At 42.0% G+C, this 13,884-nt stretch overlaps 1 protein-coding gene and 1 pseudogene across 1 annotated transcript; both read right to left on the minus strand.

The window, feature by feature from the left end:
• Nucleotides 1–560: 560 nt before the first annotated feature.
• Rps20 (ribosomal protein S20) lies at nt 561–1,819 on the minus strand. Its single transcript, XM_013009413.1, has 4 exons — nt 1,682–1,819; nt 1,408–1,507; nt 1,073–1,146; nt 561–782 (listed from the first exon to the last, which is right to left on the minus strand). The coding sequence occupies exons 1-4, from the start codon at nt 1,682–1,684 to the stop codon at nt 600–602; spliced, it is 360 nt and encodes a 119-aa protein (XP_012864867.1). The 5' UTR covers nt 1,685–1,819; the 3' UTR covers nt 561–599.
• Nucleotides 1,820–4,448: 2,629 nt separating this feature from the next.
• On the minus strand, nt 4,449–5,057 carry LOC105980407 (annotated as a pseudogene).
• Between the last annotated feature and the right edge of the window lie 8,827 nt (nt 5,058–13,884).

Raw genomic sequence — 13,884 nt, forward strand, 5'->3', positions numbered from 1 at the left:
ACTTCAGTTTCCCAAGGTAGTTCTTTCAAAAACTTTTTTACATAGTTCAAATCTGCACTTCAACCACAATGAAGACAAAACAGTGCAGACAAAGAGGTCTAACCCCAAACAGAAACAACACATTATCTTATCATAATCCTACTAAATCAAAAGACAGTACTTTTCCCTCTATTGTACCAACTTGTAAAATTATGTCCCTTCATAAAGAACATCTGGAAATGTTCTCTTAATGGAAAATCCTAAGCCTGTAAGGATATACAATGAACAATAAACTAATGACCCACCTTATGCCACTAAATGTTGGAACACTAGGCAAGTTTAAATTCAAAGCTAATGCCTTCTTATTTCCTTAGCACTTATTATAACCACTTTAGATGAAACTATTCATTAATGTGCCCTCTTGTACTATTTGGCTATCTATATCCAGCCTTCAAATGATTCCAATACAATTAAGAATAGCCTCTAGAAAACAAATCTGACTTTTATTTCATTTGGAAAGTAACTCAGAAAATCTCCACTTGCATTTCTAAAACTGTATTGTAAATAAAAGTCAATGAAACTTAAACAATCAGTAAGTCAATTTATTAAAAACGTTTGACTTAGGCATCTGCAATGGTGACCTCAACCTCCACTCCTGGCTCAATACTGATGGAAGTTATCTGCTTGACAATCTCAGAAGGACTGTGTAAGTCAATGAGTCGCTTGTGGATCCTCATCTGGAAGCGATCCCATGTCTTAGAACCTTCACCACAAGGTGTTTTTCTTGTAGTGATTCTCAAAGTCTGCAACAGAAAACCAAAGCCCATGGTTTAATACTTATCCTTAGAGGATACCCAGAAGCTCATTACTTTATAGCTTTATCATTTGACCAATGATTCCCCTTGGCACTATTCCTCTACACGAACAGGCCTTCAGATTACCAGTCATCTACAATCCAAGTCCATTAGCACCCTGAGAGGCGGTGTGGCTGACCTGTGCATCATTGTCACTACTTTTATACAACCAGCCAAATCCCTTGCGGCGGGCACTCACAAGATGCAGTGCCTAGGTCGGTCTCCCTGCCCTCACCTACCTTGGTAGGCATGCGCACCGGTCCTTTCACTTTGAGATTCTTCTCCTTGGCGCCTCGGATCAGGTCAGCACATACTACGGGGGGGGGGGGGGGGTTGGGGGGGGGGGTAGGATGGGATGGGGAGCAGAGGCATCCATTAGTTCGCTGACAATCACTCACCGCAGATTTAGGCCGCCGCCGGCCGGCTCAGAATAGCGTATAGAACCATCACCGTAGATCAGTACGGTAGGCGTCTCCTCATCGCCAGCTACTAACTGGGGGCTGGGTGCCTACGACCCGGTGAGGGCAAGTCTAGAGTGTTCCCCCGCCTGCCACGTGACTGCAACTGGACTGACCCTTCTCCAGCGACTTCACGTTGCGGCTGGTGAGGGTGATGCGAATCCGGTGAATCGCCACCTCTGGCTCCACAGGCGTCTTCCCGGTGTCTTTAAAAGCCTGTTGATGCGCGCAGGCAAGGGGGAATCAAGAACACAGCAATGCACGAGCCTCCGTCGGGCCCCTGCCGGCTCCCGCCATGGGTGCGGGCCTGCCCTGGGCCCGGACGCCCCGCGCCGCCCCGACCCCAGCCTCCGCCCCGGGCGGCGCCGCGCGCCCCGTCCCCGGCCTCACCATGGCTGAGGCGCGGCTTCCTGACCGACTTGTTCCTCGGCGAGAGCGAACAGCGGTGAGTCAGGAGCAGGAGCGGCGGGGGCAGACCTCCACGCGCACAGTCGCGTCTCCCGCAGAAAGAAGGGCTGCAGGCCCGAGCCGCGCTTATGTAGTCCGCTCATATCCGGGCCCTTCGCGTCCCGGAAGAGGAACTGTCCCCGCGCGCTGCCGAGGCAGCCGGGCAAGGCCGAGCAGGGGAACACTCGGAGTTGGCGGAAAGGGCGCGGCTGCGCGCGCCCCCTATTGGCTGGGCGGAGTCACAGCACCACGTGGTAGGTTCTTTACCTTTGGGCGGTGGATGATGGAGTATGCTGGAGCCTGGGAAGGTTCTCCCGTGCGCTGCTCCATAAACGATCACAAAATGCTAACGATCTCACGGATTTTACAATGCAAATTTTGTTTCTCGTGCAAACGAAATGAACTCATTTTTTCCTAAATAGGATATCTTTTCTGAGGTTAACTGACATAGGTCTTGACAAAATAGTTCTTAAGTTAGGTGTTACAGATGTGTGTGCAGATGACAAATAAGGCCTTGTATACGCTAGACAAGAACTCTACCACTAAGCTGCAACCCCAGCTCACGAGACAGACTTCTTTTAAAATTAATAGACAGGAGTTTTTCAGTGCCTGGAACTTTCTATTGTGATAGTTCAACTTCGGCTACCCGGCTGACAGAGGAATCAACATCTACTTCTGGAAAGGACCTGAACTTGACTTCTACTCCCCTTGGGAAATAGGAAAGTGAGGATGAAATGCCAGGCTGGATTTGGGTAAGACTTATCCATTTGGCTAAGACTTAATATTAATACTGAGCATCTGTTTATAATCAAATATACCAACAAAGTATGATGGAACCCCAAGGGTGGTCAACTGCCCCACACTACAGAAGAGAACTCACAATAACCCACATGTGATAAAGAGGATGTGCTTAAAGAACCATCAGAGAGATGGGTTGCAAAACAAGGCAGAAGGAGCCGGGCGTCAGTGGCTCATGCCTGTAACCCTAGCTATTCAGGTGGCTGAGATCTGAGTTTTGCCGTTCAAAGCCAGCCTGGGCAGAAAATTCCGTGAAACTCATCTCCAATAAACCACTAGAAAACCGGAAGTGGCGCTGTGGCTCAAGCAGTAGAGCGCTAGCCTTGAACTGAAGAGCGCAGGGACAGGGCCCAGGCTCAGAGTTCAGGCCCCACGACAAAACAAAACAAAACAAAAAAATGAAAAACAAGGCAGAAGGACGTGGAAATAGCACATATTATTTGACAGCTGAAGCTGAAGTTATTAGTTAATACGTGCAGATCTCATAAGGTAATAGTGCACTCCTCCAATCTGGCTCTTTCCTAAGGCTCTTTCATCTCTTGTCACTTTCTTTTGTCATCCTCTAAGAGAAATTGTACTTGAAACTTTCACCAAGTCTCATTGTATTGACTTACTGACGTGACTATCACTCAACCTGGATAACAACTGATTTCTTTTCCTCTTTCTTTTTCCTTCCTTCTTTCTTTTGCTTCCTTTTCATTCTTTTTCTTTTTTGCAGGTTTGGATTTGGGGTCTCCTGCTCTCACTCTTTCATGCCTTGAGCCACACCTCCACTTCTGGCTTTTTGCTGGAGATAAGAGTCTCAAGGATTTGACTGCCTTGGCTGGCTCTGAACTGTGAACCTTGATCCTCAGACCTCAGCCTCCTGAATCCCTAGGGTTATTGGCACAGACCATCATATATAACTTTCATTTACAATATGTATGTATATGTATATATATATATATATTTGATACCATTGCACAAGTAATTTAACTATTAAGGTTTGGATATTTTCCGATTCAGTTATTTAAAAATGCAATCCACTGAGTGTACATTCTGTATTAGCATTTGTAGCAAAAAATTTGAAAACCTGCTTTCTTCTTTTCTTTCTTTTTTTTTTTTTTTCGGTCATGGGGCTTGAACTCTGGGCCTGGGCGCTGTCCCTCAGCTCTTCAGCTCAAGGCGAGCACTCTACCACTTGAGCTACAGCGCCACTTCCGGTTTCCTGGTGGTTTATTGGAGATAGGAGTCTCAGGGTCTCTCCTGCCCAGGCTGGCTTTGAACCGCGATCCTCAGATCTCAGCTTCCTGAGTAGCTAGGATTACAGGCGTGAGCCACCAGTGCCAGGCTGCTTTCTTATTTTCGTAGAACCAAAATAATACTTCCAGACTCAGGGTTTTAATTTATTTGTAGGGTTATCTGGGACAAATAGACAAAAATGCAATTGTGGGTCTCACTGGAACCATCAACTACCACTGTGTAAGGATGAAAAGTGACTTCATCTTCAGACAAGCACACAGCTGCATTTGTTTTTCACCAAGGCTCAAAGGACACCCAGAAATGGAGTGAAGGACTGCTTGAGAAGTACTCTTTCTTACTTTTTGTTTTGTTTTGTTTTGATGTGTGTGTGTGTGTGTGTGTACTACAGCTGGGTCTCAAACTCTTACTTGACTCTTTTGTTCAAGGCTGTCACTCTACCTCTCCACTTCTGGCTTTTTGTTGGTTAATTGAAGATAAGAGTCTCATGGACTTTGCCAGGTCTGACTTCAAACCATGATTCTCAGATCTTAGCCTCCTGATTAGCGAGGGTTATCAGCTACTGGAGTCTAGCTCTCTGTTGATTTTTGTTGTTTTTTTAATCCTTTATTTACTATTGAAATTTTAAACAGATAATCTTGGTTTTAGTCTGTGCACTTCCATGGTCTCTTTATCAAATGAAGCAGTAGCAGGTGGGGAAGCAAAACCAAGAGCCAGGCAAGGGAAGGCCTGAATCAGTCTTCATCTGAACTACATCTCCCCACACTGAGATTACCACAGGCAACTTGGGCTTCTTGTTGGGGCCTATAGGAACATTCTCAATCTTTCTCATCGCTAGAAGTCCATCAATGATTTTGCCGAAACACTACATGCTTCCCATCCAGCCAATCACAGTTACAGCAGGAGATAAAGAACTGACCGCCATTTTTACTGGGACCCCTGTTTGCCATAGAAAGTAGGCCTGGAGCCTAAGTCTAAGTGTAAAATTTTCATCTGCAAATGGCCTCTGGTAAATGCTGGCAACTCCTGTACCATCTCCATTAACAAAATTTCCACCCTGAATCAGGAAACCCTTTATGACCATGTGGAAAGTACTCCCTTTGTATCCTATTGGAACCCCGTCTTTTCTGAATTCTTCAGTGCAGAACTGCCTAAAGTTCTCGGTTGTCTGAAGCACAACATCTGCAAACAGCTCAATCTTCATGTGTCCAACCTCCTGACCACTAATGCTAACATCAAATAACATGATGGGGTTGATGGGGCTTACATTTGCCACCATCATGGCTCCAACCCGGAAGCAGCGATTTTTATTGTTTTGGTAGAGGGACTTCCTAAGTAATCAGGCTTGCTTCAAACACCTGATCCTTCTTTCTCAACCTCCTAAGTGCTGGAATTATAGGTATCATGTACTGGAATTCATTTTCAACAACACATCTGGAATATCTATTCTTAGGCATGCTTTACTCTTGAGGAGATGGTGAACTTTTGGACAATAAAAAAGAATTCAGTATAAAAACAAGCAAAACATGGTCAGTAATATATTGGAAAATGACAGATGTGATGGAATTAAAACAACTGCCTAGGATAATATAAAATAGCTATAATGAGCTAAGCACGGGTGGCTCATATCTGTAATCCTAACTACTCAGGAGGCTGAGATCTGAGGATCTAGGTTTAAAGCTAGCTGGGGCAAGAAAGTCCATGAGATTCCTTTTTTCCCCCTATTGGTTGTGGGGCCTGAACTCTGGGCTTGGGCACTGTCCCCGAGCTCTTCAGTCCAAAGCTAGTGCTCTACCATTTGAGCCACAGTGCCATTTCTGGCTTTTTCTGCATACGTAATGCTGAGGAATCGAACCCAGGGCCTCATGCATGCAAGGTAAGTACTCTACTACTAAGCCACCTTCCCAGCCCTCTTTTTCTTTTTAATTTCATAAGAAACTAAAAAATATGAAATCCATGTTAATTTGAGTTAGTGCTATTTGCATTGGAAGAAGTACTGTGATTTGATTCAACATTTAACCAACAGACTGGTAATTCTCATTGTCTGCAAGTGAATAGTTTTCTCCCATTTCATTTAATATAGAATATTATATTCTGAGCTACCTTCCCAACCCTCAGGAGATTCTTATATCCAGTTAAGTACCAAAGAGCCAGAAATGGAAATGTAGCTCAAGTGATAGAGTTCTAGCCTTAATGTAAAAAGCTCAGGGACAGTAACCTAGGCCCCGAGTTCAAGCCTCAGGACCAGTACCAAAAACTAAAACAACAACAACAAAAAAACTAATATGAAAAACATCTTCTTTTATAAATGTTGCAAAGCACTGTGAAGGTTCCTATAGAAATTAAAAATAGAGCTGCAGGTGTAGCTTTGTATCCAAGTGTGTATATATGCAAGGTCCTAGATTTAATGCTCACTAATATATACAAGCACATATACATATGTATGTACATTCATACATACATATATACAACCACAATATAGCCTAGAAGCCCTTTTCTGACTATGTATTGAAATCAAAACTTCCTGAAGAAATAACTGCACTCCTTTTTTCGACATAGTATTATGCATCAGAGTCCAAGTGTGGAAACAACCTAAGTGTCTATTTCCAATAAATGGATAAAGAGAAGGTAATTACCTAAGCCAAACACAGAAAGACAAATAATACTGCGTGATCTCATGGATGTGTGGAGTCTAAAAAGATAACAGAAGCAGAATAAAATCATAGTGACCTGGCACAGGGGAGCAAGGGACTGGGGATATTTATGGAAATTTTATTTTATTTTATTTTATTTTTTTGGGTCTGGTCATGGGGCCTGAACTCTGGGCCTGAGCGCTGTCCCTCAGCTCTTCAGCTCAAGGCTAGTGCTCTACCACTTGAGCCACAGTGCCACTTCTGGCTTTTTTGAGTACTGTATTTTATTGGAGATAAGAGCCTCATGGACTTTCCTGCCATGGCTGGCTTCAAACTGTCATCCTCTGCTCTCTGCCTCTGGAGTAGCTAGGATTATAGGCAGGAGTCGCTGGCACCCAGCATTTGTGGAGATTTTGTATTCATTTTACTTTTTAAATTTTTCTTGAAAATTAGCAGCTGCTGTTCTCCCAAATCTCTGCTTAAGATAGAATGTTTCACATTAGACCTCAGTTGTTCATGAACAATAAGCAAAAGTAAGAGGAAACTACACAATTCTACCAACTCCAAGAAGACCATTGTTCCCACTTTCAAGTATGTATATATCTCTTTTTTAAAGAATGGAGCATGCCAAATGCACAATTTGATTCACACAATATTTTATCATAGTAAATATACTTCAGTACTATAGCTACGAAGTCATGAACCTTGTGGATAGTTTTTTCCCCCATAATTTGTTGATTCAGTCTACTATGTTTAAGACACTTAAACTTGGGCTGGGAAGGTGGCTCAGTGGTAGAATGCTTGCCTTGCATGCATGAGGCCCTGGGTTCAATTCCTCAGCACCACATAAACAGAAAAAGCCAGAAATGGCTCTGTGGCTCAAATGGTAGAGTGCTAGCCTTGAGCTGAAGAGCTGAGGGACAGTGCCCAGGCCCAGAGTTCAGGCCCCATGACTGGACCCCCCCCCCAAAAAAAAAACAATTCCACAGATCTTGTCATAATTGACATTTGGGCCTGGATATTTGTTGGTGGACCTGTTGTTCATTCTAGGATGTTTAGTGACTTCTCTGGCATTTACTCAGTAATGATCCCTCTTTTCTGTTGTGTCACCACAGACATTGTCCAGAGTTTCCTGTGGCGCATGCAATGCCACAACATAGCACAGCAGCATGCTGTTCAATTGCAGACTTCCTCAGGTTCCATCATCCCGGTAGAGAACATTGTGGTAGATGAGTCATTAAGTCACATTCAGTGTCTTAGATCTAATTACTAGATTTCCATCTTTGCTGGCTTACTCAAATGATAAGTTTATTTTTTTGATGGTGGGCGGAGGGGGGTGGGGCTTGAACTCAGGACCTGGGCTCTGTCCCTGAGATCTTTTACTCAGGGCTAACGCTCCACCACTGAGCCACAGCTTACTTCTGGTTTTCTGGTGGTGAATTGTAAATAAGAGTTTTGGGACTTTCCTACATGGGCTGGCCTCAAACTGCAATCCTCAGATATCAGCCTCCTGTGTAGCTAGGATTACAGGCAGGCACCCACCACAGAATAACAATACTTACATGATAGTAATGGGGCTTAAACTCAATACCTTATACCTTAGTTTTTTTTACTCAAGGCTGGTGTTCTGTCATTTGAGCCACATCTCTACTTGGCTTTTTGCTGGTTAATTGGAAACAAGAATCTACAATTAACTTTTCTGCACAGGCTAGTTTTACACTGTGATCCTAAGATATCAGCCTTCTGAGTATCTAGGATTAGAAGCATGAGACACCAGTATGAAGTGACCTTATTTTAAGTTATTTGATTAAGTTTCTGTCTAAAAAGATTGAAACCAAATTCTTCTTCCAATAGTGTAATGAAGATTTAAGTGTGAAATTTTCTTAGTTACTTTTTTATTGTTTTAGAGGTGATATACAGTGGGGTCACCTTTACATATATCAGGTAATAACTGCATTTCCTTCCTTTTGCATAGTATCATCTGTTCCCTTATTCTCTTCATTCCCATCTCTGCCATGAATGGCATGGCTCACTTTCATCAATGTCCAGTACAGTCAGTGAGCTCTGCTGCTGCATTTTTCACCTGTTTTTTTTGTTTGTTTGTTTGTTTTTTCGGCTGGTCATGGTGCCTGAACTCTGGGGTCTGGGCACTGTCCCTCACCTCTTCAGCTCAAGGCTAGTGCTCTACCACTCTAGCCATAGTGCCACTTCTGGCCTTTTCTGCTTATGTGGTGCTGAGGAATCGAACCCAGGGCCTCATGCATGCAAGGCAAGCACTCTACCACTGAGCCACTTTCCCCAGCCAATCTGTTTTATTTTTTTAAACTGATTCTATGTCCTCCTCCACAACCTTCCCTCAAATGTGCACTTGAGTATACCGTATATGAGGTAAGGAACACAGAGTCATCAGAAAATGAAAAATAAATTAAGTAAAAGGTTCTTTGTTTCCATATCTATGGAGTTAGTTTCAGTATGTATATTATTTTATATACATATGAAGAGGCACTTGGGCAGTATGGAGGTTCCTCAAAAGGCTAAAAATAGAGTTTCCCTGTGATCCAGCAATCCCACCCAAATGATCACAGACAAGGCCACACAAAAGCTGTCAGCACAACTATGTTCATTGCAGCATTATTTACTATAGCTATGATATGGAATCATGCCCCTCAGTAGATGAATGGATCAAGAACATGTCATATATATATATATATATATATATGTATAAAATAGAATTCTATGCTTCCATCAGAAAGAATGACACCACCCCATTTTTAGGAAATGGAAAGACTTGAAAAAATCTTAAGTGAAGTAAGCCAGACCCAAAGAAACATAGACTCCATGGTTTCCTCATTTGTAATAAATGATTAGTATATGTCTAGGATAGTCCTAGCAGAGGATCACAATAGTTCAACAGTTATGTATATATGACCATATAAAATGGTGCTAATGGAAATGAACTCCAAAATATGGAAACAAGAAGTTTTTCTTTGTTGTTGTTAAATGTACTGTGTGAAGTTATTATTTTCTTTTGTCTTTTTTTTGTCCTTTGGCTTATCCCCTGTCATAACTATTTTTGATTTTGGTACCCTGTGTCTTCTATATGTGTTTATCTGATTTGGGGAGGGGAATGGGAATAATAAAATGGTGAAACAAATGACAAAGGGTGAAACAATGCAACAGTGATACTCACAAGACACTATGTTGGAAATGAACTTTACAATTTGGGGGTGGAGGAGTTAGTCTTGGGGAAGAAAAGGGAGAGAAAAAGAGGTGGAGATAACAATGTTGGAAAAGAAATGTACTCATTACTTTAGTTATGTAACTGTAACCCTTCTGTACATCACCTTTATGATAAAATAAAATTTCATTTTTGAAAAAAAAGGAGTGCTTGGTTGGTGATTTTCTCCTAAGACTATCATCTTTTGGTCTCGCTGTGAGTATCTAGAATCCTGTATAATTTGTCATATCCCATTGCATTTTAAATCTAACTACTGCATATCAGGGAGAACACATACCATTTGTCTCTCTGATGTTGGCTTACCTCACTTAACATGATTTGTTCTAGTTCCATCCATTTCCCTGTAAATGGAATTATTTTATCCTTTCTAATGGCTATGTAAAATTCCGTTGTATATAAGTGTCACATTTGTTGATCCATTCATCTATTGTGGGGCATCTGGGTTGTTTCCATATCTTGGCTATTGTGAATAGTGCAGCAATGAACATGGATGTGGTGGTGTCCTTGTCATATCCTGGTTCTTGTTGCGCAGGGTAGACGCCTAGGAGTGGTATGGCTGGGTCATAGGGAAAGTCTGTGTTTAGTTTTTTTTTTTTGAGGAACCTCCAGACTGCTTTCCAGAGTGGTTGTATTAGTTAGCATTTCTACCAGCAGTACAGTAGGGTTCATTTTTCTCCACATCCCTGCCAGCATTTTTGTCAGAGTTCAAAATATTAGCCAGTATAACTGCTAAGTATAACTGTAAGATGGTCTTTCAGGGTTGTTGTGGTTTGCATTTCCTTAATGGCCAGGAATGATGAGCATTTCCTCATGTGTTTCTTGTCATTCTTACCTCTTCTTCTGAGATATCTCTCCTTAGCTCTCTTGCCCCTTTATTAATTGATTTATTAGGTTTGGGAGAGGTTTCTTGAGCGCCTTGTATATATTGGATATTAGGTCTTTGACTGTTGTATTGCTGGTGAAGATCTTTTCCCAATTGGTTGGCTGTCTTTCTAGTTTAGTAACTATTTCCTTAGCTATGCAGAAACTTTTTAATGTAGTCCCATTTGTGGAATCTCTCTCCTATCTGTTGTGCCCTCTGGGACCCTATTCAGGAAGTTCCTACCTGTACCTCTAAATTCTAATGACTTTCCTACTATCTCTTGCAGTAGTTTCAGAGGTTCAGGTCTGATGTTGAGGTCTTTAATCTACTTTGCATTTATGTGAGTGCATGGTGAAAAACAGGAATCCACCTTTAGTTTCCTGCATATGGCTGCCCAGTTTTCCCAACACCAATAGTTGAAGAGGTCATGTGTTTTTTTTCCCCACTGTATGTGGAATATGTTAAATATCAGATGACTGTATGTATTTGGCTTTATTTCTAGATCTTCAAATCTGTTCCCTTGATCTTTGGGTCTATTTTTGTAATATAGGTTCTTCCTTGATTTTTCAGTGTTTAAAATCAATTCCTTGCTATTCAACTCTAATGTTTTAACTATGATGTGTGTATAAGTGTTTTTTTCTTGGATCCTGTCTACTAGGGGTTTTATATGCTTCTGTTAGGAGGGTGAAATTTTTCTCTCTTTAGAAGAGGGAGGTTTTCTGTTGTTATTTTACTAAATAGGTTTTCCATGCCTCTACTTCTAATTCTTCCTCCTTGTCAATCCCAGATATGGGTAGATTTGATTATTAGATGAGTCTACCACTTCTTGGATTTCCCTTTGGTAAGTTCTGAGTCTTTTTCCTATACATTTGACTGTCTATTCTAGCTCCTCTGTTTTATCCTCGACTCCTGATATTCTACTTTCCATATCACTTATTCTGTTACCTATGGCTTCCACTGTGGTTTGCCTTGTGGAAATTAAGTCTTTTATGCTTCTAATATCAGTTCTCAAAGTATTCATTTTGTCTTTTAATGAGATGTATACCATGTCCATTTTTATCCACATCACTTTTTTGGAGTCTTGGATTTCCTTTGTCATTTCTTCTTTGTACCTTTGAAATTGCTTTTGTGTTTCCCCTTTTAGTTCTTTGGCCAATTCTGTCACCATTTCTTTAATGGTTCTTTTGTCCTCCATCTCTTCTTCACTTTCACTGGGGTCCTTCCCTGGGTTGTTTGTTGGCTTTTGGATTTGGTTTGTTGTCTTGATTGTCCATGAATCTTGTAATCTTCTGTTTGTGATTTACACATTTGAGTTCCGGGATTATTAGGGTTGAGGCCCGAGCTTGACCTGTTTGCACCTGATTGGTGGCAGCCCTCATTTGGTCCAGGCTAGTTCACACTGGGTAGGAGAGCCCGTGCTGGGTCCCTGGGTCCCTGGGCCAGCAAGCACCCATGTGTGAAAATTTTGAATTAAAAATCATTTTAACTTTGAAAAGGTTCCTAATGTTATTACAGAATGTTTTTTTACTCTCTCCATACCTTTTTTTTTGAGGGGGGGTCCGGTCGTGGGGCCTGAACTCTGGGCCTGGGCGCTGTCCCTCAGCTCTTCAGCTCAAGGCTAGCATTCTACCACTTGAGCCACAGCGCCACTTCCGGCTTTTTTCTTTTTGCTTATGTGGTGCTGAGGAATCGAACCCAGGGCCTCAGGCATGCAAGGCAAGCGCTCTACCACTGAACCACCTTCCCAGCCCACCATACCTTTTTTAAAAAAAAACTTTTTTTTTCCAGTTCTTTCAAAATCATCTTGTACTCACAGATACAGTATTTGTGAGATTCTGTGGGCTGCCACCTACTGGCTGTTTGTTGCAACGACAATGTCATTCCATTTCTTCTAGAATAAAATTTACAGCAGTTGAAAACCATTTACTTCATGGTAAATGTGATTTTTTTTGCCGTTATTGTTGTTTTTTGCTTGTCCTGGGACTTGAACTCTGGGCCTAGACACTGTCCCTGAGCCCCTTTGTGCTCAAGGCTAGCAGTCTACCACTTGAGCCACAGTGCTACTTCTGGCTTTTTCTGAGTAGTTAATTGGAGAAAAGAATCTCACAGATTTTTCTGCCTGGGCTGGCTTTGAATCATGATCCCTTACAGCTCAGCCTCCTAAGTAGCTAGGATTACAGGTGTGAACCACCAATGCTGGATTAACATGTGTTTATTTACAAATAAAATGATAAGATAAATTGTCAAATGAGTTTGGGTAGGTCTGTTTAGGCACTATTTTATTTTCAGAATTTTGAATCAAAAGCTTTCATGTCAAACTTTAATCTGAATAAAGTCAGAGAGAGCTTAAAGCTTATCTTTGAAGGCAACAAGATTAAAGGGGTCATTTTATTCAAAGTACACTGTTAGGCATCTATGGAATTATTACAATGGACTTCCCTTGTGTTACTGATTTTGCTAATAGAAACATCAATTTTTTTCTGTTGTTATTATTGATGTTGTATTCGGTCAGGAAGTAGATGGTATAGGACTTAGAACAGCACTCAGTGTGTGACAGTAGCCAGTACCACCATGCTATCTATTGATATCAATCCCTATATAGACCTTTAGGAGATAAGTTATTGATACTTTACTTACAAAGAGGCCCTCATTAGATGATCCTACTTCAAGGAAGTGGAGGCTCTTGCTGACCTTGGAAAAGCTTGTGTGGTAAGGAAAGGAAGTGGCCTATGGCCAGCCAGCAAAGAATCAAGGCTCTCAGCTGCATATCTACAAAGAACGTAAGGCCTTCCCACAATGTGAGGCAGGAAGCACATCCCTCCTCAAATGAGACTTCAAGTGAGACCTCTCAACTAGCCAACACCTTGACTGTGGTGCTAACAAGAGACCACAAAGCTGGGCACCCTCCTAAGCTGTGCCTGGGTTCATGGTCCATAAAACCTGCGAAGTGATAAATGCATATTGGTTTAAGCTGCTGAATGTATATTCAGTGACAGATGCCCAGCATGTTGTGTATAGACATTTTTATACTGATGAAATCAGATTAGAATGATCATCTAGGAGACTTAACAGGGCAACCTGAGGAAGTTGGTGGTTGAACAGTATATTTGCTTGCTTTGCTAGTGTGTTAACACTGCATGGAGCATTGCAGGCTAGAGTGTAAGATATTCTCATTCTTCTGAGTTTCTTCTTTTGGCCTTTAGGGAAGACTGCCTACCTACCCTGACGTGGGGCTGTGTTTCCCCTTAAACATGAGGTCTTTCATCCAGTGACCAGAAGGTCTCCTGAGGAGTGACCTAAGCAGTTTCAGTGCATCCATTAAAGTCCTTTTTATTTTGGGTCCGGTCGTGGGGCCTGAACTCTAGGCCTGGGCGCT

The sequence above is a fragment of the Dipodomys ordii genome, unplaced genomic scaffold (genome assembly GCF_000151885.1).
Source record: "Dipodomys ordii isolate 6190 unplaced genomic scaffold, Dord_2.0 Scaffold9, whole genome shotgun sequence".
NCBI lineage: Eukaryota > Metazoa > Chordata > Mammalia > Rodentia > Heteromyidae > Dipodomys > Dipodomys ordii.